This window comes from Hyposmocoma kahamanoa, unplaced genomic scaffold (assembly GCF_003589595.1).
Source record: "Hyposmocoma kahamanoa isolate Upper Pololo Valley unplaced genomic scaffold, ASM358959v1 160, whole genome shotgun sequence".
Lineage (NCBI taxonomy): Eukaryota > Metazoa > Arthropoda > Insecta > Lepidoptera > Cosmopterigidae > Hyposmocoma > Hyposmocoma kahamanoa.
Window position 1 is genome coordinate 5121405 of NW_020653575.1, and position 25369 is coordinate 5146773.

The window sequence follows — 25369 nt, forward strand, 5'->3', positions numbered from 1 at the left end:
AATTATAAGAAAACGGACTTGGCATATTCAAACAAAATAAACGACATTGGAAATGAAACTATGTAGCCACGTTGAGGCGACAGCAGCTGGTTCGAGTAAGTAAATTCTTTACTCACTCCACAAGTTTGCAAACAATTTCAGGTGGCATAATAGGTTTATACAGGATAATTTCTAAAGTCTGGAACCTAAACTAGGATTCCCTGTATTTTAGTTCACCAGGTCTCCACCTCCAAGGAATCTGATCAATATTTATAGTCTATGCATAGACTAATAACTCTGAGGGTAATCGCGATACAAGTCCGCGTAGTCGGGTATTTAGTACCTATTTGTACACCAGATGTCGCGGTGAGTACTAAATAGCTATTTTTGTAACTAATTTGTTTTACTCCAATTTATCAATACATACATATACTTCACGCCTTTTTCCCATCGGGGTAGGCAGAGACAACAGTCTTCCACTTGCTACGGTCCTGACACACATCTTTCGCCTCATCAACACGCATCAATGCTTTCATACACGTTCTCCCTTCTTTAGGTTGGCCTCAATTTGGTCATGATAAGTTCTCCTTGGTCTGCCCATACCAACTTGCCCGCTCACACTCGCCTTATAAATCTGTTTCGTCACTCTTCTTTCATTCATTCTCTCTACATGTCCGAACCATCTAAGCATCCCTTTCTCTATCTTTGTCACTATATCTTCTTCCACGCCGCAACGCACTCTTATCACACTGTTCCGTAATTTATCCATAACAATTTATCCATCCAATTTATCAAAGCTACTTTTAATTTCTGGTGATAATAAACAAATCAACCAGATGGCGCTTATTGCACAGATTTTTACGGATAGTGCGGGTTATCCTAATATTTTTTTTTAGGATTAGCGCCATCTACCCATATTAGTAAGTGTTAATTTATAAATTCTGCCTGTCTTATAAGTGTAAGTCTTATCAACTAATGATCAATATTTTAATGATAAAATTAGAGCGCTCGTGATCGCGTGCGTGTGTGTAACGAGTCCACTATGATCGAAGGAATTTTTCTTAATGTTTTCGATCTTTGTATTAATAATAATAACAAAGTAGTGGATTATTTTACCAAAAAATATATGAATATCATTACTATACTATATTTCATTTTATCATATCATTAATTTATCATTACTTCTAAGTAAAAATATCATCATACATTTATACCTTATAAATATGTACTAAGTTTTCCAGCAATAATACTCAGAAAAGGAATTTTGAAAAACTTATTGTTAAGTCTTACTTACCCGTGTCATCCGTATTACTATCAATATCACCACTGGGTTTCGGCTTGTCATCAGCTTCATCATCATCGAACATATCATCACTGATGATGAGTCTACCATCTGGAGCAGTTTTGAAACCGCCGTCTTTCTTCTTCTCTTTCACTTGTACTGCTTTCTTTTGTGTTGGGTCAGTTGCTGTGAAAGTAAAATGGTAATTAGAATAATTTCAAAAATAATTAAATTAGAAGAAATTGGTGGGAATTTTGGAAAAAAAAATTCAAATCCCCACTGCTGCGGAAAGCGTGTTACTTGGGTCGGGATTTGGGGAATAATTGGAGGGTTAGCTACTTTAGTGCGAATGTATAAATAAGTTATTATTACCAGTAGTATCAGTTAATGTAACATCAAATTTAAAATATTATTATTGGTAGTCTTAGTTTAAGAGTTCAATTACATTTTTTTTACTATGTCTAAAAAGAAAGCGCATTATGCTGTGCTATGACTGTAGGCTTATAGACCAAATTAAGGGATTGAGTAGGTAGGTTACACATGAGAAATGAAACTATTTTTCCGGATTTACATCGCGTATATTTGTTTTTTCAAAAAAACTAACGTTTCGGGCCCTTTACAGATCTCAAGGTTACGGTTGATGGAAAAATAGTTTCATTTGCTATGTGGAACAATCGCGAAAACCTAAGAAGTCGATGGGTAGGTTAGATTTAAGAACCACTGTAAATTATTTTGTTTTGGAAAATAAATAAAATAAAATCTCGAAATCCCCATAAGGGGGACGCCCAGCTGTTATTCTAGGCTTATTCATTAAAGTAATAGGCAAAAGTGTATTAAACACGTACACCACAACTCATTTGGGTTTCTGGTCTTAGATTACAATACCGGGTCTTCATGCATCAGTATGGCGTCTATAAGTGTTCTGTACATTGGGTTTTGCCGTGGTATCCTAACGGCTTGACCTACCGCCTCTCAAACAAAGGCCGTTCGTTCGAATCCGGACTTGCACCTCAGAAATTCTGGGAATTTACTTGCGAAATTAAATTTGAAATTTACAATGAACTTTTCGGCAGCGAACCTAGAAATTAAAGTCACGAATTTGATCCATCGACTTCTCAATTCGAAGCAACTGCTCTAGTGTTGGGTAGGACATGAAATTATAATGAGTTTGAGGGAGTACCTCATTTGAAAAAATGAGGCGGTACAATGTCCTACCTCAAATAAGGTGAGGTAGTAGTAAGAATGTTTGCACCTATAGCAATGACTCAATAGACAGGGAATATTAAGCAAATTTTCATAACATGATGGTATGAATCAATTGGATAACTGAAATGTTTATGATATAGTATAATAGAAATGCTAATTTTATTTAGTACTGTGGTAGTATGATTATATGATGTAGAATCAGCTAAAAAGCGGGTAGTGCAGGACCAATCATTGTTGCATTTGTTGAATTCGAAGCATTGTGACATGAGTGAGGCTGTGACATGAGGCAATGACATGAGGTGAGGTGTGAGGTGGAACATTTTATGACATGAGGTGTTGTGACCAACTAACCAAGCGAGTGGTAATATTAATTTTAGTGGTGGAAATATTAAATTGTATTAATGCTACTAGTTGTTTGGTTTCGCATTAATTTTACGTAGAAATCACGACTTGCGTTAAAGAGAAAATTTGCTCGATATTACCTGTAATCTTTCTAGAAGCAGACACATCAGCCAAGTCGACGATATTCTCCGGGTCATCCTGAATCCAAGCCTGTGTTCTCTTCTTCTTCGCTTTAGGCCTTTGGTCTTCTTCATCAAGGTACTCCATCTCGGAGTCCGAGTCTTTGAGGATGTCTTCTAGAGTCTTCGATGTGCCTTTTACTTCGAATTCTGAGTCGGATTCTTGTTGATCTCTGTAAGGCAAAACTTCATAATGGACCAAATAAAACCAAAATTAATTATCATCATTTCAGTCGAAAGACATCACGTTGGATATATCGCCACAATGATTGATCTTGCGCTGCTCACATCCAGCAAATTCCCACAATCCTTCACAAAGGTCGTCAATCCACGTTAGTGGGTAGTCTGATCGAGATCTCGTAGGCCCCATCTCAAAATTAACACGGATATTGGCATTAAGAGCTCTAATGCTATAAAAGTTATGACGTTGGCTCCGCCCAAATTTGTGAAACAAATATATGCCTGAAGTTCGCGTGACATGCGACAGGAGATGTTGAATTTTGCGCATTAAAAGTACCAAATTCGTTTTAGCGGAATAACTCTAAAACTAAAGGGATTTAAAAAATCCGTAGTGACAGTTCTCGATCATGCATAAATATAATTAATTATCTAATTTTTGTCCTAATAACTTGTAGCATTTCGAAGATAAATCGAAAAAATGTGAAAATTAGAGGTTATTTCGTGATTTTTATCTATCGAGGAAATTTTATTGTTTTATGTTTCTTATTAATGTCTATGCTTGAATGTATAGTGTAGTTACTCATACAATATTTTATTTGGATATACCCTTCCAAAATCAAATCGAAGATTAGGAATTTTTCCTCTGCTCCCTCTTAAACTGCCAAGCAGTTCTGGATCTGGGCTCAAAATTAATATTTATGATTCACAAACCGGCAAAGACAAAGACTGCACCTGATGGAACATTGGAAAGTGGCAAACGCTTTGTCCGCCGTCTGATATAAGTTCTTATGCTTGTTATTGGGCTGGATATTTGTTATCATGAGTACGATATCAACATACCTCTGGTTCTCCTTCAGTCTATGTTTTCTATTATCCATCTTCCTAATATTCCTTAACCGACGCAACATTACCTCATCGGTTCCAGGTATCAACTTCTCGATAGTATCGGCGCCATATTTCCGCATCATTCGGGTTAGGAAGTATCCTATTTCGAGACGTGAATGCCGTTTGCAATCTTCGTGCATCGAAGATAAGGTCTTGAATATGAGGGGCAGACTGCCTGCTAGAACATCGTTGGGTAGGACTTTTGTATAAACCTGTGAAGGAACAAACTACACCGTACTGACTGGTTCTCATAAAGTCGTCAAATATTTTGAGGTGCCATCTTTTGGCACGTTGTTGAACCATGTAGTTGAGAGCTGTCATTCAACCGTCAAACGAAAACTGTATAACAGACATTGGCCCGCATTAACTCTTTACAGAAATCTGGAATCCCGAAATCTCATAAGGCAGCGTACTTAACTTAAACTGCCTCCGTGGTCGAACGGTTACTATCTGCTACTGACTGCCACGCAGAGGTCCCAGGTTCGATTCCCGGGCCGGGAGAAATATTTGTACGGCCTACAATTATTTCTCTCGTGAGTTTGGGTGTATTTGTGGTTGTCTATGTGTGTGTCCATGGCACCCGCGACACAGGGTTTCCCTAGTGCGGGGCTATGTTGAGTGTGTGCGTTATTATTATACTTGAAAGCGTGTAGCTTCAAGACCACCAGACGCAAGACTTGTTCATCCCGTCACTTGATATTATAAAAAAAAGATGCCAAGAGCCACTTCGGGTCGCTAAGTCAGCGAAGTAAATAAGTTACAAATGTACATAATAGATCTTACCTTAAGAAAACTCAACGCAGCGCCAACAATTTCTCTATTGTTGGACAACATCTGTTTCGTAACCTTTTCCAACAGATCCTGTACAGTCTCCAGTCCCATATCTTCTGAGAAATTGAATAATGCTGATGCTACAGCGAGTAAGGTAGCGCTTATGATGCGAGGTACAGGCGCTTCGAGGCCGGTCAAAATCATTGACACGAAGGACTGCATTCCTGTAACAATTTATTTGTATTGTACAGTCAAGAGCACGCCGTTTGACACTTTCTAGTAACGGTATGCAAGAAGACGTCGGTTCGAATCCGGCCGAAGGATCGAAGGAACTTTTTCTGAGTGTTCGATCTTTGCATTAATGATTACTTTCTACTAAGTTAATATAATAATTAAAAATATAATCATAATTAATAATATGCAATTAAAATTCATTCTCTGCCTATTCTATTATCTAGTTTTTAAACATTTTTATTACACATACACTATGTATTTTTATTTAATAAACCAGATGCCAGATATAAATGACGCAAACAATTTTTTTCTTCATCGTGTAAGGTTGTTAAAATTGAGATAGTACCGGTTGCCAGTTCACAGTCGATATGTAATAAAAGGCCTTTTACACTTTTTGCTGCATGGTCGGTGCGTGTATCATTTGTGGTGAGTGAGGTTATTTCTTAATTATGTTTTTAATCAGAAACTGTATACTGCGGTGTCTACAGTGATAAACACATTTTACTTGTACTTTACATTATATACAAGGTGAAGCCTGGAAACCAGCAAACTGCTGAGGCCGTTACGTTTTCTTCAACACTGATTTTCATTTTAAGTTTTTATGTCTCGTTGTAGTGTTGAAGAATAAAGTCTTTTTATTTTATTTTTTATTTACTTTGTTGGACCGTACTTATCGTAAGTGGCATAGAGTTGGATTTAAATCTTAAGCGCGCTTGCGGTGCTCTTGACCCTGTACCACGAATAGCGTATTAAGAGATTTTCTTTAACATTACAATTAAATATTGTTCAAGCATCTCACCAGATGGCGCTTCAAAAATAAGTTTCTACATTTATTATTTACTGCGGCAATACTCAATTGCCGTTTTTGAATTGTATCCGTTTTTAAAGTAATTTTTTTGTTTTTTTTAACGCTCGGAAAACCGCTAATTCACAAATCACGCAGTTTTAATCTCCAAAGAGCCTCCGCAACATCGAATATATAACCAGAAATAGAGACGAAATAAGGGCCATCCATCCCTGGCAACTGGGCCTAATATCACTTTCAAATATCAACTCTCGTTTGCGCTGAAATCACAAATTAGAGAGCTGAAATAGTACAGCGCCAACAACTGACCTGTGTGTAAGTCTTCGTATATTCCAACAACAAAACACCTAAAACAAATGGAATCACATTTCATTGGTAATTAAATATGTAATTTTTCAATTTTCGTCCATAATAGTAATGCTCAAGTTAAACTAGTCGATTTGAAGTGAAACGATTGACGACACCCGTCAATTGTTTCGAATTGAGGCTGGCCAATTGGAGCGCAGTTGTCACCGTAATGACTTGGCAGAATAGTTTTAGATTTAATGACATTTCGTCTCTATTTCTGGATATATACACGATACACCATGACGACGTGTGTTAGAAAAAAATTATAATTATATTTGAATTTTTTTAATAGGTTGTGATTATATGAACTTCTTTTTAATATATAGATTTTAAGACTTTCGTGGTTATTCACTAAATGATTATCATTAGTAACAGGTTTATAAATATCGGGAAAATAAAAAGAAGTTATACCGTGGTAAGAAACCTGTTACTAATGATAATCATTCTTTTTAATATTTTATAGGGTATGTACTGACCGCCTTCCTGACCCTTCAGGACCTCACCAACACTGTTGATAAGGTTGTACGCACACTGGCGACATTTAGAGTTAATGTCCTTTGTGCATATCACAGACTCTGCTATTGCACTCTTTAGGAGTTTGCTTTCGCTATTCAGATACGGTGTTGATTTTATTAGGTGTTCTATGCATCTGGAACAAATTAGTTGAAAAGTTGTTTGTCTTAGAGTTTCGAAACAATACAGTTTCAATATTCTGATAATGAGATTAAGGTGCACTTTAGAACAGGATAGAAAGCACTCATTGCAACGCTGCAACGTAAAATGAAAGAGTAAATATAAAAACAAAAGTAAGTGAAATAACGAGTCAAATATTTTAAACAACAAAAGAACACTATACAGAAGCAGATATTAATACAAAAAAATTACCTTAATCTAGCAGCTTTACTACTATCAGCGACCTTATTAAGCGAAGTCATAAGTAACTTCTTGATTTTCTTATAATTCTTAGTCAAGAACTCCTTGCAGCTGTCCTTTTCGCTCTTGAATATCTCCTCTAATATACGATAGGCTTTCTTGTGCTCCATTTCCAGTAGTCGAGCCTTGTTTTTGTATCGTAAGTCGAATTTTTTCTTTTCTGTGGCTTGAATAATTAAAAAAGTTGTTAACTTAATGAAATGAAATGAAAATTATTTGCCTGAAATATGGTTTACAAAGGATGGTAAATATAATATATAATAATAGGACAGTCCTCATATTTCACCAAAATCGGCATACAAATAATATATTATGGGCATCTATATTTTATAATTTAACAATTTTAAAGCAATTCTAATAGCAGTACAAAGTTATTACTATTTATTAAAATACTAAATTATTGGTATGTCATTAAGAGGGAGCAGAGGAAAAATTCCTAATCTTCGATTTGATTTTAGAGGGGTATATCCACTTTAAAGTTAAAAATAAAATATTGTATGAGTAACTACACGATATATTCAAGCATAGACACTATTCAGAAACATAAAACAATAAAGTTTCCTCGATAGATAAAAATCACGAAATGACCTCTAATTTTCACATTTTTTCGATTTATCCTGTCACGCGAACATCAGGCTATATTTGTTTCACAAATTTGGGCGGAGCCAACGTCAAAGCTTTTTTGGCATGCTCCCTCTTAAGAAATAAAAAAATAAAATGGGTAAATACTTTTTTTTCTTTTTGGTCAAATAAATTTAATTAAATATTGACATACTATCATAGCAAGCTATTATCATGTCATGAAGATGTAGAAAAAAAATAGTTAATAAGTAAATTTTTCTTTCTCTTTGGTCAAAACAAATTAATTTAATTTAAATTAAGTAGTCAGATTTGTTGAAATTTGTATGAAAATATCTTCGTCTTTAATGGAGTAGAAATTTTTGTCTCTTAGCCATGACATTACCTTACGGCGTACCGTAAGGCGTTATATGTATATCTTTACACACATAGCCCCGCATTGTTTCTGGTAATAACTTAACGTGCTAGTACTATTATACACTAACCTGTCTTGGTTTCTTACATTTATGCTATCAATATCCCGAGTCTTTTTAATGAGCTTACTATTGTACTTTACGAATTTTGACACTTCAAAAATATAATGCTTGGCAGCGGTAAGATGTTAAGCGATTTAAATAAAGGTTTACATGATAGATGTAAACCTTTGATGAATGATGAATGTGTTTTAAATGGATAATAAATAATTTAACATTCGAATTGTACCGCCTCTGTGGCCGAATGGTTACCATTCTGTATGCCACGCAGAGGTCCCGAGTTCGATTCCCGGATCGGGAGAAATATTTGTATGGTCTACATTTACTTCTCTCGTGAGTTTGGGTGTAATTTGTGGTTGTCTATGTGTGTGTCCATGGCACTCGCGACACAGGGTTTCCCTAGTGCGGGGCTATGAGTACGTGCGTTACTTATTTATTTAATACAGGAACATCCTACCCTCTACCCCAATATACGTTTTTTATATTATCCAGCATGGACACTGAGTACCAGACTATGGAAATTCACTCCGGGGAAATACACCCAGATTAGAACCAATTTAAAAATTGTTATTCTAATCAAATTAGTCCTGCCGAGAATCGAACCCGGGACTTCCTTAATCAGCGTCCACAGTACAAACCATAGGCCACCGAGGCTGTCAATAAAAAAGTATTACTTACCATCTTGATCCATAGCTTCTTCCTTGTTCTGTTTTTCCTTCTGCATCTTTCTAAACTTTCTAGGATCTTCTAGCACTGTCTCACACAATGGAAACACCCATTTCTCAAACAAGTAACTAATATCATCACTGCTCTGGTACAACACTAGTAATCGAATGATATCCAATATCGATTCACGTTGGAAATGATTATCAGTTGACGTCTCTAGTTGCTGTAGTGCATTTTTGAAGAGCTCTTCTCTGAGCGTTTGGTCTGATATAGTCAGGTATACCTATAAAGAAAGCTGTACATAAATAAAGAGCGCGAGAAATCACTGCCTTAATAGCATTAAATGCAAACCAATATAACCAACATAATTATGTTATCCCGTTTCTGATAAAGATTATTATTATAATGCATACATTACTATAATGCATACACTCACTAGGGAAATGTGGATTCTCACTCACTGTGGACACACACATAAATAACCACACACTCATGAGATAAATAAGTATAGGCAATACAAATATTTCTTCCGGCACGGGAAATGAACCCCGGACATCCGCATGGGAGACCAGCAAGGTAACCGTTCGGCCATGAGGCAGTTAAAATCTCCGACCCGACTGGACTTGAACCAGCGACCTCAACATGGTTAACAAAAATATTGTAATCAATAACGGCGACATCTCTATCAGTTTTATAGTAGCTGTAAAGGTACCTGCTGAGCGAAAAAACTTTCATCAGTTCTCACAGATGGCGCTACGGTAAACAAAACGTTTAAATCCAAAAACAAACACATAGAGAAATCCGTTTTAGCCTCCTCCCCCGATTGCCCACGTTCTAAGTAAATGATAATTTATCTTTATCTTTTTATCTTTTGATAATAACGCACACACTCAACATAGCCCCGCATTAGAGAAAACCCTGTGTCGCGGGTGCTATGGACATAGACAACCACAAATTACACCCAAACTCACGAGAGAAATAAACGTTGGCCATACAAATATTTCTCCCGGCCCGGGAATCGCACCTGGGACCTCTGCGTGGCAGTCCGGCATGGTAACCGTTCGGCCAGAGAGGCAGAATTGATTATCATGTTAGTAAAAAATCATGATCAAACATCTAACCGTAACCGTAGTGGCATCGCCCTGACTGGCCCTAATAATTTACTGCGTCCAGCGATACCTACGCAGTTGTTATACGTTGCACTGCTTCATTACGCCATAAAATCTGCCGATATTGTGGAGTGTATACGGGTGTAAGCCAATGCTACCCTGAGGGTCGAGCAGTTGGGGTCCCGCCACAGTGTGAATTTTAATTCATTCGTGGTGAAAGTACCAACTCAATATCTGTCGACCTTCATAAAGGATGAGGTTTGACCGAAGGGAGTCATGTAACGATGTTTCCGAGGTCGGTTATCGGACACCCACGTTGCGTCACACGCCATTAATAATTAATGTTTTATTACAGTAATTATTACGTATGTTAGTCGATAAGGTATGTATGTATGGGTCTTGGTAATCTGAATAAAAATAAATATATAAAATAAAAAAATATTAATTAAAAAAGTTTGAAAATGCTACCTGAATAGTTTCCAAAGCTGCCAACCGCTGTCCTTCCGCCGCATTACCTTTCGCTGGTGACATATAAATATTCAACAATATTGGTAAATAATTTTTGGCGAACCGCGCCAATTCTTGTTTGTCTTCCTCATTGTCCTTTGAACAATCGATCAATTTCCTCAGTGCTTGCATTACAGATAAACGAAACTCCGGATTGTCTTTAAGCACACTGCCTAACACCCTTGCTAACAACTTAAAATCTTTAATATCTTTAGGATGGTTGCAGAAGCTTGGTAATAACGCCCAAAATTGATTGCATAGCAATTCGTATGTGTGTGACCCTGGTACGTCTTTCGCTTGCGTTAATTCTCTGGACTTTTTACGACAGAATGTTGCCATTTCTAGTATTTCTGTTGCGAAGTATTTTAAATTTGAATTTGTAATTTTTTCTTTTAAAACCGGTAGCAGCCAGCTTCTTTCCAAGTTGATTGATTCGGGGCCTTCCCTTAGAGGTATGTTTTTCAATACGAATTCGGGACCTAGGGATTTGATGGCGCATCCAGTGGCATATTCTACTTCTTTGTTGTTGTGGAAATTGTGACTTTCGCGCCTGTCGTTTAGTTTTTTGAGAAGAGGTCCGAGAATGTATGACAGTTTTTCGTTACCGATCTGTAAAAGAAAATTTATATTTAAGAAAAGACTGTTTTTCCGGATTTAAATCGCGTATATTTGTTTTTTCAAACAAACCAACGTTTCGGGCCCTTTACAGGTCCCATTTCGAAAAAACAAATATATGCGATTTAGATCCGGAAAAATACTTTCATTTCCTATGTGTAACAATCGCGAAAACCTAAAAATTTATATTGGGTCACATATGCAGACTTGGAACTATGAACATACAGAAAGCTTCCTAAGAGTCGTTAGGTGAGTGGGTTGGTTGTGGTTTTTAGTTGTTGCCATTCATTGTTTTGACAGGAGTTGTCAAATTCTACTGGTGGTACAAAGGCTACTGGTGTGAGTTTCCAATTGTGAAAAAAAAAAAAAATCGATTTTCATTCCCGTGAAGCACCTTAGTAGTTGGTAATTATTATTGTTAAATATAAATACTTATTTTTTGTACTAATATGTTAATCACAATTATTTTAAATTCATGCTATTGTAATAATAATTCCTATTCTTATGTTAGATTTAATAGATTAAGTTCTTATTATTTGTGTAATATAATCGTAGGTAACGTAACGAGTAAATTGAAGCCGTAAAAAGGTCGCCACAGGACAGGCTTAGCCTAGTGTGGGACCACCTGTAATGACTCACAATGTTTTCAGGCTTGGCATCACGTTAACAATGCATGTTTTTGTTAATGTCTAACACACACTTAATGTTCATTTAGCATAAGTATCATGTTCTTGTTTTAAAAATGAAAATATGTAAAGTATTTTGTATTTCTGTGTGTTTGTGATGTCAATAAACATTATTCTATTCTATTCTATTCTGATTATTGAATTTTTTGCCTACCCTCGCATACCAGATCTTTAATTGGTCAAAATAAAAAATTGTTAAATGACAGAATATACAATATTAATATATTATATAAATAATTAATTGTCTCAACAATAAATTGAAATATGAAGAAATAATCATAATAGTAATTGGTTTTCAGTTTTTTTTTTAATAATAAACACCCTGGCCTTTTTTATAAGTATTTTTATGTATGATAAGTTTTGAATATTCTATATTTGTTCTTTTTTTTCTTACTTCATATTATCACTTATTAATGTATCCCACCTTATTAATTACATAAAATATAAATTAAAAAATAAATAAAGTATCAACGTAAACATATAATTTTTTCATCATTACAATGACCCGAATAAAAGCCACGGTTATTATTTCTTCCCATTACAGCAATGGTATGTATGGAGTTTTTTAATTTGTAGCACGACATACTTCCTTACATAGGTCAGGTTCAAATTCAAGCAAGGTTACTTAAGAGGGAGCATGCCAAAAAAGTTTTGACGTTGGCTCCGCCCAAATTTGTGAAACAAATATATGCCTGAAGTTCGCGTGACATGCGACAGGAGATGTTGAATTTTGCGCATTAAAAGTACCAAATTCGTTTTAGCTGAATAACTCTAAAACTAAAGGGATTTAAAAAAAATCCGTAGTGACAGTTGTCGATCATGCATAAATATAATTAATTATCTAATTTTTGTCCTAATAACCTGTAGCATTTCGAGGATAAATCGAAAAAATGAGAAAATTATATATCGAGGAAACTTTATTGTTTTATGTTTCTGATTAATGTCTATGCTTGAATATATCGTGTAGTTACTCATACAATATTTTATTTTTAACTTTAAAGTGGATATACCCCTCTAAAATCAAATCGAAGATTAGGAATTTTTCCTCTGTTCCCTTTTAATTTCAAAACTAAAACATTCGCTTAAAATGTTATCTAAACAGAAATTTAATTGCAATTAATATCCAGTCACATACTGCTCAAATACTTATAATTACGCTGCTCACACCAGGTGAAAGTAACTCTGTTTCGAGCTTGCTGTCACGCGTTTTATGCGAGTCAGCTGTGGTATAATTACACCAAACGGTCGATAAACACTGTACGGGTGCAGTACAACAACGCAGCTCGTCTGGCAAATTTGTCCTGAACAGGGTGGACTATTTTTACGCCATTTTAGGAAAGCGTAAATGGTCTTTTGCAGAGAGACTAAATAAGTCCAGTAATGAACTTGAGCAGACTTTGTTTTTAAGATGTGACTATTATGACATCCAATGAGAGATTTTTGAATGACCTTTTCACCGCAGCCGATACCTTTACAGGTATCACAACTGACGCAGATGTCATTTTTCGATGAAATGTATTTATTGAGATTTTTTTCTGAATTAACTACACTAATAACTGTTTTTAACATTCCAAATGTTAATTTTGAATTTTATAACTTTTTAACATTTTTAATTGGTAACTCGAATTTATTTTTTATTTTATTTACTGCTTTCAATTTTTTATGACCGTGTAATGCATAATGCAATGTTATGGGATTAATGTTTGAATAAATAAACAATTGAATTGATCGAATTAAGTATTTCTTAGAATTGATTTTAATTATTTTCTGAAAGTTGTAAACCGCTGCATTAGACCGTTGGTTTAATGTTTGTAACTTACCTCGAAACAAACAGCTATGGTAAGTATGACGTGCTTAACAGCTTGGTTGAAGGGATTGTCCAGTCCAGTACCAATTGTCTTTATTACAGACTCGATGTGATGGCGATGCTTTGCAAATGATTCTGCAGACTCGATTGACGGCTTTACGCAGTCTAGAAGGATCGCCTAAGAAAAAAGTCATAGGAAATGAAAATATTTTTTTCGGTTAACAAACCAACGTTTCGGGCCCTTTACAGGTGCTCTCAATTCGAATTTGTTTTTTTAGAATAGAATAGAATACGTTTATTTGCCAGAACACATTTATAGAGATATTGAGTAAAATTAGTTACATTGTATTCAACCTGTGCAGGTGTGCAATTCTTAATGGTATTTCATATTTGTCTCTGCAATTACAAATCAATTTGCACTTCGAATTAATATCAATTGGTATTTGTAACTTCTAAATATTGTTTATTACTTTAAAAGCAATCTGTCAAAACCCATTTTGTGTATTGTGATTTAAAAGTAAGTCCTTGTAGTTTTTGGGTGTTTAATGATTTTTTTGTTGAAAAGAGGGTCCCTCAGTATTGATCCCATTTCAATTTAGATATAATAATAATAATAACAACGCGCACACACTCATAGCCCCGCACTAGGGAAACCCTGTATCGCGGGTGCCATTGACACACACATAGACAACCACAAATACACCCAAACTCACGAGAGAAATAAATGTAGGCTATACAAATATTTTCCCCGGCCCGGGTATCGAACCCGAGAAATCTGCGTGGCAGTCCAGTTTGGTAACCGTTCGGCCACAGAGGCAGTTAATAAAAAACAAAAATCCCATGGTCAGCGGTGACCAGTAATGAAGTTTGATTAAATTTGGCCAGCTTCTGCTGTCCCAATTGTTTTCGTCCAATACATTGAAATAATCCTTACATGAAATTAATTCAATCAGCATTAAAAAAATATTGATCAATTTCATTCATTTTTATGGACAAGCCAGAAATTTGACCTAAAAATTGTCAAAATTGTTTTCACAAACAGTTTCCTTGTATCTTCTATGGTTTCGGATTTCCCTATACTGTCCCATTAAAAAAACACTGTGTATGTTACAAACAAAATATACTGAGAATTGATGCCGATCAAATGTGAAAAAAAAAACTTCTGAATTTTTATGATGCCGATCGAAAAAATAACATAGTATCTTAAATAAATAAATTTGCGATACAAGATAAATTACCTTCAAAGCATTCGTAGCGGCTGCGATGATATCAGTCACGTCAGACAACCATAGCTCAGATACACAGATGTTCACAAAGGCAGGCAAATTCGGTAAGCACAAGTTCAGATCCAGGCTGCAATAAGAAAAAAATATATATATTACCACGGATGCCAAAAATGAAAACTTTGTCCAACTATTTATTTCATTTTTGACATAGGCATGCCTATGAAGTTCAATAATTATTGATAGACAACATTATGCAAAAACAAATTCAATATTGTTAATAAGGACGCTGTTTTTTCTTTACTGTAGTAAAGCGATTTTAGATCCGATATTTTTATGGAGCCGACAGATTATGTAAAAAAGATTATTTACGTTGATTTCTCTGTTGTATAGGTTTTAATACCTTTCTAATAAATTATAATAAAAATTAATAAATTATACTTATTTATAATAAATTCTAATTGATTTTCTTTTCAAACAAGCTAACAATCCTACAAACAACAACCCTAAGCGAATTAATGGCGTTAGTACATCTATCGCCCCACAGACAGCGCGGCGTTCGTGTCATTGGTACTCGCGGGAGAAATAGACAGTGAGAATGAACTACTTACCTATTTCATTGCACTTAATTTAAATTAAAAGGATTTTCGATTTATCCACGTCCCCTTTACTCTTGCAGACATTCCAGACACATTTACATACCATGTTTTATACAGAATCTCTCATTGCATTTTAATCAACCGTTTTTAAAAATAGAATTTTTTTAAGTTTCTAACTTAGTACAAAATTAAACTGCATATAAAGGGCACAACTAACTTAAATGTGTCTTTTAATTTTTGACTCATGAGTAGAAGTAAAGTGCATAATTGTATTCAGTTATGCATTCTTTATAATAATGTAATTGAAGTACATAATAAGTTCGTACGTCCGCAAGTAAAATCCTTTGATATTAGTGTTTTAACGTAATAAACGTCAAATACGACAAATACGACTTTTTAGAGTAAAGAATCTGACTATTGTAGTCTGTTACGCCTTAAGAGCTTGGAGTATATTCAACAATTATTGAGATATATTTTCACAAAAAAATGTTACGAGTAGATTGGCCTTTATTTCCTGATCGTATCCGATATATATGTATATGCGACTCAATTAAAAAAAAAAATTAGTTGTGCTCTTTTTCGTTCCGAGGACAATCTTTGTGGCGTATAGACCACTTAAATGAATTTTGAGACTTTTTTATAACAGCATGATGTTAAGATACACGCCTGTCCATAACAATTGCAGTGCCACTCAGAGCTTTGAATCGCAAAGACCTGAGGGTCACTGCCACTGCTCCCGTCACCCTGAGCCATAAGTTGACAAGAAAATGAGGGCGACCATTAAAAACAGCTAGTTTATTGTCTGACCATGTCGCTTAGGTTGTTTCTAGCTTGGCAAAGTACTTACCTAGCAAGACAAGTATAAGCTTGTTGCAACACGGCAGCCCAGGCTAGAACTTGTCCGCAATCACTAGCAGGTGGTCTAGCGGCCATTAAAGCCCGGCTCAGTTGGACCGCTAGGTTGGCAGATAGGTTGCTAGTATCTTTAGACACTGAGAAAAGTGCGTGTAGAGTGTGAAGGCAGCACGTTTTGATATAGACGTTGTTGTGGGTCATTAGCGAAAGGATAGCTTCGCAGTTTGTCTGTTGACAAAATAAGGTTAAGTTGTCAATTTGTATGGAATGAATTGTTTTTATTATGGTTATTAATACAAAGATCGAAAACACAAAAAAACATTTTCGACCCGATGAGACTTGTACCCACGACCATATTGCACCGTAGTATTGCACTTACCAACTGAGCTACGCACACCGTTTTTTTTACCCCTAAAATCGGATATGTCCCTGTTAACAAAAAAATCAGGGAAAACGTTTCATTCCGAATGCATGAGTAAAACTCCCATGACTCTCTCTACAATAGTTTACAAAACTTCGACCAAAGTTTATGTCCCGTATTAGGCATTTTCTTTAAATAAAATTCTAGTGACTAAATCGTTGCTGCTAAGGAGTTCGTTAGATTGTTTTTTGAAAGGCCTTACTTGTTACACTTTTACTTGTTACTGTGTATTACAAACATTTTTTGGCGGCGCTGACACATATAGGCTGTGAGTGAACCGTCATTTAGTCATTTTTTCTGGCTTTATTATATGCTAGTTGGATTTGCAACTTGCTTTAACACCTAGCTGCACATAAAGACTAAGAGTCGTATTCCAGAACTGTACTCAATGCTCAAGTCAGGATTTGAGCAGACTTGCGTATGATTTCAAGCACTGGAAATACGACCCTAATGGCAAGGACTTGAGTATGATTTCTAGTGCTTTGAATCATACTCAACTCCTGACTTGAGCATTGAGTAGAGTTCTGGAATACGACCCTAAGTCTGCAAAAAAAAACTTCCGAAATAATAATTTTACAAGTTTTCGGGACATTGAAGTTTTCGAGACATCACCGGGATTTTGAAGCTATGATTTTTATTGAATGATAGACAAGCTTACCTAACTATTTACTCTATTTTAAATATGTAATATTACCCCATTTCTAAATGTTCTGTTACCAACTCTAATGGACGAATGCCCGAATTTCCTTTATTTCATTTAATTCTAAGGCCATCACTAATATATTTAACTTTTTTTAAATTTAACATTAGCTATTTTAAGTAATGCTTTGTCTGTTGATAGACAATATGATGCGGGAAGGAGTGCATCATGGTTAAATTGCTAAAACCTTGCAAGTACATATTGACCCAATAATCAAAATAATATGCAAGTAAAAAAAGTCACAGTACAATTGTATCATTAGACAGAATGAGATAGCAGCAAAATAATCCAAATGTGCGAGCAAGACAGTTATAGCTGCAGGTGTGTAGTGACCTACAACCCAACAACGTGATTTTTGAAATTGTTCTTATTCGCGTTGTGTTTGTCGTGCGTTTATACAACTCAAAACCACTCACCTTAATATAATCCTTACTAAAGACAGGCATGACATCCCGGAGCATAGTGAGCGTATGCAACACAGTTCGATGGCCTGACAGCAACGCTTCGGGTTTTATCTGAGATAAGCAGAATTCTGCCACTTTGTTCGATGCTGGATGGAGTTTTGGGACCTAAAGAAATAATATATTGTATTAGTTGTTATATGTATCACGGCTTCATTACTCCACAAAGTCCGCAGATATTGGAGTATACATGGATCAAGGTCAATGCTACCCTAAGGGTCAAACGGTTGGGGTCCCGCCACTTTGTGAATTTTAAGTCATTGTAGTGAGAGTAGCAACTCAACATCTGTCGACCTTCATGAAGGAGGAGTTTTCCGAAGGCATCATATAACGTCGTTTCCGAGGCCGGTTACCTGACACCCACATTGCGTCACACGTCGCAGTCCATACGTCTATGCATAAATAATTTTTTTTTTTTAATATATCACCGACTTCAAACTTTGCTCATAATATACATAGAAACTGAAACTAAACTGAAAGTTAACAATCGGTTACCAGAAAGTGCGCGAAACCGGATTCATCTCCTCATTTCGTTAGGGGTTAAGGGTGATTAAATTTCTGTTTGTCTTCTTTCTTGTTTGTCTTAGAGACGGAATATTTTCCTCAAATTTAACTATCAAGGATCAACATTGCGATACCCGCTTTCTTCTAAGAATGAAAATTGAAACTTACTTTGACTTTAAGGTCTTCGGAAGGCAGCATGAAGCAGCTGGCTCGCAACACAGCAGTAACAGCGTGTTGTGCCGCTTTTCGCACCTGTGAATATGGTATTAATTGGTTTAATTAATTTAATCACATTATAACAATCTATGGACCTGGTTTCGAAATAAATGATCATTATTATATTATTTAATCAAGTTGTGAAATGAAGTTTCTGCAAGCAAAAGGAAAAGTCAATGGGTCAGTCCTGCTGGTTAAACGCGTAAGGTAAGGAAATAAAGTTCTGTGGCAATGATATATTATTATAATGATATCTTTCTGACTCCATTTTGCCGTAGAAACAACTTGTTATGTTACCTGTCAAAAATTTTACAGATTTAGTAGCAAAAACAGTGATTTCCAAGGCAACACTGTCAAAATTTTGACAGATAATTCGTAGAAATAGCGGTTACAATATCATGACTGTCAAAAATTTGATAGATAATTATTAGTAAAAGCATAAAAGAACACAGTCAAAAGTTTGACAAAGAATTAGTTGAAACATCAGTTTAAAGGGCAACACACACCAGGAAAGCAAGAATATGTGTTGTCTTTCACATTACACAGTTAATATGTTATTCTTTTCAGCTAATAATATCCAGAAATTGCTTAAAGCAACATGGCTGTCAGTCACATATACTTTAAACAAGTGTTCTGTTATCTTAATGTCAGTAAGACTGACAAATTATAAATTTTATTTTACTAGAACAAATTTATCCATTCATAAGACAATCACTAGAAATGTCTACAACTAATAAACTACACAAAACGTACCTTAGGCTTTGAATGCAAAACAAAAGCCAGTACAGACTCAAAAACTCTCAATGTTGACGAATCGCCCCACAGTGCATACTCCTGAGCTCGCAACAACACGGAAAGACATCCAATAGCACTCCTTAATATAGCTCCATTCTCCGATGAGGCATACTTCTCGAGAATATTTACAAATACTGTAGCGGAATCTGAAAACTGTTTGCGTAATACGGCTTGTGGAACTGATTTAATGCCCATTGATAAAAGTGAGAGTGTTGGTACGATGCTTTGTTCATCTTCCGAAGATTTTAAAGTTTCCATCTGAAACAAAAGTGAAATTTAGAACTTGAAAAAGATTATTCATATTGTAAATAAGCCCAGTTGCTCACATCAAACAAATTTAAGAAAATTTCTTTAAAATTATTGTTGCCAAAGTGGAAATATGTAAATTTTAAAATAAGTAAATTTATTTATTACTTTTTTTTATTATTTACAATTGACTAAGGCCTGTAATGCTTGAGCATCAATATCGGCCTATGATCACTTTAGATTGTTCTATCTTTATAAAAGCATTCCCATGCGTCCCAAATATTGCTTAATGAGCAGCATGACATCACATACAACAGAATTTTAGCCTGCCTTGCCAACAGGATACAGTATTTAAACTCTCCAACCCCATACAAATCCTCTAATAAAAAAATTCTAATTCTGTCTAATGTAGCATATCTTCCAATTCTTACAAAAATAGAGTGGAGTGACGTAGCAGAGATTCAACTTGTCATTAACTTATTGAAGAAAATATTATCACAAAATCCATCCTCATTTTTATTACCCATTTTTAAAAAAAGTTTAAACTGTTACCAAAGCAGCATAATATTCAGTAGTGCTCTCCTTCCCACCCTGTTCTTTGATAACCTCTGTAACTGCTGCCAGTACTGCTAGCATATCTTTATGGATTGAGTTGTTTGAGTCAAATCTGTTCAAGAGTCTGGAACAAAAACGTAAAAGATTAAACACAAAACTTATTATTGGAATACCACAATTAAGTGACAAATAAGTGGACAATTGTGCAAATTTAAAATTTTTCAAAGTATATCTATGGTGATTCTTGTGTGTGTGTTGTGTTAAAATCATGGTAAATTACACAAACTGACTATAATTTACATCCTTTTTAACAACCTTAAAAGGAGGAGGTTCTCAATTGGACTGTATTTTTTGTCGTGTATATGTTATGCGCTTACTCTGGCATTTGTGAACTGATTTTTGATGATTCTTTTTTATTGGAAAGAGGGTACCTCAGTTTTGGTCCCATTTAAATTTGAAGACAATATTCCAACCCTAACGGTGGCAAACTCGGGGTTGAACTTAAAAATTGTTGTTTCGTGCGTTTCCATTAACTGTTTTCAATAACACTTGGCAAATAGATGTAATTTCAATAAAAACACCGACAAGCGAACTTTTGAGGTCACTTTTTCTTAAATAAAAAAGTTAAACAAAATAAAATAGCAAGTTAGATAAAAAAAAATTTCAAAAAAAATTTTTTGGAAAAAAATTCTCTTACTCTAGTTTTTATTAAGCCTTATAACACTCGGGCATCTAATAAGGCTAACACATGATATACACACTTTTAAATGGTACAATAATGGGTAACTAAATTGTTTCTGTGTGATTTCACCATAGAAGAGAGCATGAAAAGTACACTGTAATAGTTTTATGAAAATTTGCAGTTATTGTATTTTGGCTCGACCTCAAGATTATAGATCTGTATATCTATAGATTTGTATTCTGTGTTTAATAAAAAAAACTACAATCACACTCACTTGCTAAAACTAACATTAGAACACTGGCTCCAATCGGAAGCAAAAGTTTGGAATGTCTTAAATGTCCCAGATTTCATGGACTCCGTATACTCCGACCCTGAACCTTCTTCTCCTGTCTTTACGGACATGTTTTCAAACTCTTTTGCTATAGTAAGTTCTTGTTCTGCTTGAGATTTTTGTTTATCTTTGTTATGACCATACGTCATCATTGCTTCGTGTTTTAATACGGCTTGATGTGTTAAGCCAGTGCTTCCTGAAATTTTATAATATGTACATAAGATTTACAAGTAACTAGACCACAAATAAATAGAGAATAAGAGGCAAAATTTTGTACATTATTAAAAATAAGTTTTGTTTTGAAGTTGAGGTTACAATTTCTTTTTGGAGTGTTTCCAATGTAATAATGATATATATTATAAGTAGAGATCAAACGACGATTGCGTTTACATTAGTAATGGAAATTCAAAATACATACCCAAATTCTCCTGGAAAAAGCGTGATTTTGCCATTTCCCGGTATTTTTGAGATTTGGGATTGGAATTCGAGGACTGGCCCTTCTGCCATCTCTTCCCTTTTGTCTTACCCTTGATTTTAGATCTGAACTTCCCCATTTTTATAGACTCATAAAAACGTTTTCACGCTAAACACCACAAATTAGGAAGATATATAGTAGCTAACACTCTGAGTTAAACACACCACACGTGGTAATGAAGTTTTTTAGTTTGAAGTTTGATGCAAATAACTGTCAACAAATGTCAAAATTTCAGTTCTACCAACGTGAAGTCTGGAGCAATGTAATAAATTAACTTTATGGCCACATCACATTCGTTAAAACGAAAGAAAAGTAAAAAATATTGTCGATGCATTTTGGAGCTTCGGCTTCTGGCAACCCGAAAAATGAATGAGTTACGTTTCTACTTACGCAACATAACTTTATCTGAAGCTTTCTAATTTAACGAACAAAAAATTGCACGAGAACTTGTGAAACCGAACGCAATGTTCCTAAATTTTTCTTTCATTCACTTCGTAATTGTTTCATTGACGGTTTTCTTGTTTGTAAATAATAACCGCTGGAAATAGTACGCAATGTTAAATTACACGCATTCCTTTATTGGTTGTTCATTACGTAAACGGCATTGCGCGGTAATTAATTATCGCTAAAGTGAATTAACATAACCTATTGGTCAGTGTTTTGTTTCGTTTCTTGATGGATTGATGGGATTTTAAAGTAAGGATGCCTCCGTTTCGAAGGAAGAAGACTTCTAAGTCGTTTCCAGTGAAGGTGTGCACGTTAGATGCTGAATTGGAATTCAACCTTGAGGTAAATTTGAGATATTTAAGTTGCATACCTACAATGTACTATTTTGTAGGCTGTACAAATGTGAGTCTTGTTTCGTGATTAATGCGAATTAGTATAGAGCGACCCTTGTGAGTCATGACCTGCGCCCGGGTCACTTTGTATTGTTATTTGAGTGAAGGTGTTTTATAATGTCCGATTCTGAGATATATGTACGGTACGTAGTTCTGTTATCATGTTTTTATTATACAGGTAACTTTTAGCACTTTGCAATAAAATCAGATTTGTATTTTTTTTGCAATTAAGTTTTCTAGGGCATTATGTTTTTAATCTGCTACCTAGTGTCATAAGACAATGAAAAATAAATCAATTAATTTGTGTCATATTACACAGGCGTTTTTTGATCTTCACATTGTCGTAAAGTCAATGCATCATGGTAGAATGGTAATAAACAATCACCAAGATACCTCATAATTTATACACAATGTATTGAGTAAGATTGAATAGGCATTTTTTATACTGTCACATTGTCACTTAACGTCAGGTGAGATTGTGGCCAAGCATGTCTATTATATAGTAAATAAAAAGTTGACATTGTGAAGCCTAACAAAACAAAACAAATAATAATTTGCCAGTCAATTCAACATCAAAACAAACAACAAAAAAACATCAATTCCTTGTACTGTGAGTACCAGTGCAACGAAATTTACTCTAGGCCACTTCCCTGAACCAGTTTATAAACATTCATTTCCTCCAATTGGTCCTACTGGGAATTGAACCTAGGACCTCTGCATGCAGTGCCCACAGTGTAAACTGTTAAGCCATTGGGAGCTTCAAATCTAACTGGTACATACATACATTGAATACATTAATACACTGAATACACTGGTTTGTTCGTTTAATTCTTAGACTTTTTTAACTCTAAGGTTTAATTGTATATTAATAGTAATTTTTATTTTTTAAATTTATTGACTGTGTCCTTTGTATTCTCCTATAATCTCTTTTTGGTTTGCTAAGCACTTTATATTGTTTCACGTTGGTGGAAATTCATAAATGGCATTGGATTACTCATATTTAAGTATACTATAATTGTATTATTTGTCTGTGAATTTTCCTAAAATGTATAAATAAATAAATAAATATATGTGTATCTGTCCTATGTAATTGGTCTTGTGTATGAAAATAAACAGAATCGAGTTTTACCGGTTATTGCAGAAATACTGATCTGCCGACCCTAGAATTATGGTGACTATAATTCTAGGGTCAGACTAAAGCACATAAAAAATCAAAAAAGTGCTTCATTTATTAATATATAATTATATATTTTTTTGTGTTGTTTTTAGTGTTGGAAGTTAAATAACCTCTAGAATAAAGTTTGAAATTCTTTAGTCTTTCACTTATTCCACTCATGTCAGTCCGTTACAGAAAGGTCAACTTCGGTATACATATCTCAACCAGAAAGAGAATAATTGCACTTAAAAAAGGCTATGTGTACAAATTACTGTATCTTTAAAATTTGATAATTAGCAGTTTTTCATTATTTATTCATCAAACCAGGGAATGTGGCCTGTATTGTGAAGTTACTGTAAAAAAACTGTTATAGGAAAATGAGTTATTATAAATAGCTGCCTGTCCTGTTATTCAGTAATAATAATTGGAATTTCTGTAAGTTATCAGCAATTTATTACTTCATACTGACCACATATTTTATTACAAGTAAATACTAAACAAAGAATTATTCAAACCTACACAAAATCCTTTCAATAACTGGCAATTTGTCTTATCATACCTCTCTTAATAACCGCAAAGACCTCTCAAAAACCGTCAATCTGTCTCTACAATCGTGGAATTGTCGCATAAAACAACAGAGCCGTACCCACACAAAACTTTACTCCTCTTTCATTCAAGTTTTTATGGAAAAACTCATGTTGAGACTTCATAAACATGGTTTGCCATGAATCTTACCAAATTCAGTTTAAGAAGTTCAGTTTAATTTGCTTAGGTCTAAAAAAGTTACCAATTATTAATTTCAGTTAATTTAAATTCTCACCTTGAAATTCTACATGACCCAAAAGATAAATTTTGAGTTTTTAAATGAGAATGGTGATGTTCCTTAACAATTACACCAGTGTGCAGTGGTCTGCAGAGATTTAGGTTCAAGAACTGGCAAACAGTACAAGCCGTATAGAGCAGTACTGCAGAAGTGACACGCCATTGTCATCAGGGTTCATTAATCTGTGCAAACATTTATTACTGTAACTAGCTGATCTATTGTGATCACCGTTTTATTGGTTTCAACACTGTCTGTACCTCCTCTATCTATACAATCTTCAATGCAGCCATTAATGGTTCAAGTGTAATGACTATCATCAAATTGGTATGGTGAACTTGCTGGCTTGCGCAACTCGACGTCGTAGCGCAATTTTGCACTTGGAGTGTGCAGGGTTTTACTCATTCATATTGCCGTTCAAGCTTCTCCAAAAATCTTAACATCTCTTACATTTACTGAAGATTCCATAAAGCAACCTCGACACTACATTGCATTTAGGCCCGCTGTTTTTTCTCCCCACCATGCATGCTTTGCATAGAGGGTTGTTATACCTAAATGGAAATGGACTATGCAATACAGACCCATTAAAGTGACACTTAGAGGATGCATCCCTAGCCTGCCTACAAACCATTAGAATTGTCCAATATCACTTACTTTGTATTGAGATTTTTCATAGAAATAAAGCTGGAAATAATTAACTAAATGGCAAGTGAAGTCATGACCTCGGTATTGCACATATCTATAATAATTTCCAATAAACGACTCTAATGAAAAGGTTATTGTACCGACAATTAGATAAACATGCATATGGATGTGTTATTATTGTTTATATACAGACGCAATGGCAATGAAACATTACACGGTGATTCACGCTCCATACTAAGGCGGTCATAAATACGTAACTC

The 25369-nt window shown here is 34.9% G+C and overlaps 2 protein-coding genes across 2 annotated transcripts in view; one reads left to right on the plus strand and one right to left on the minus strand.

The window, feature by feature from the left end:
* Nucleotides 1-1143: 1143 nt before the first annotated feature.
* Nucleotides 1144-21743, minus strand: LOC113225361 (RRP12-like protein). The gene is made up of 17 exons (XM_026457645.1): nt 21593-21743; nt 21118-21370; nt 20159-20285; nt 19319-19618; nt 18518-18601; nt 17801-17953; nt 16256-16491; nt 14825-14939; nt 13600-13764; nt 10440-11087; nt 8875-9145; nt 7097-7310; nt 6688-6860; nt 4837-5048; nt 4009-4265; nt 2950-3161; nt 1144-1447 (listed from the first exon to the last, which is right to left on the minus strand). The coding sequence occupies exons 1-17, from the start codon at nt 21726-21728 to the stop codon at nt 1266-1268; spliced, it is 3738 nt and encodes a 1245-aa protein (XP_026313430.1). The 5' UTR covers nt 21729-21743; the 3' UTR covers nt 1144-1265.
* A 608-nt stretch (nt 21744-22351) lies between these two features.
* LOC113225464 (merlin-like) overlaps nt 22352-25369 on the plus strand; it is a 31746-nt gene continuing 28728 nt past the window's right edge. Inside the window, exon 1 of the mRNA XM_026457781.1 lies at nt 22352-22438. Coding sequence (XP_026313566.1) covers nt 22352-22438 — 87 coding nt within the window. The remainder of the gene's footprint in view (nt 22439-25369) is intronic.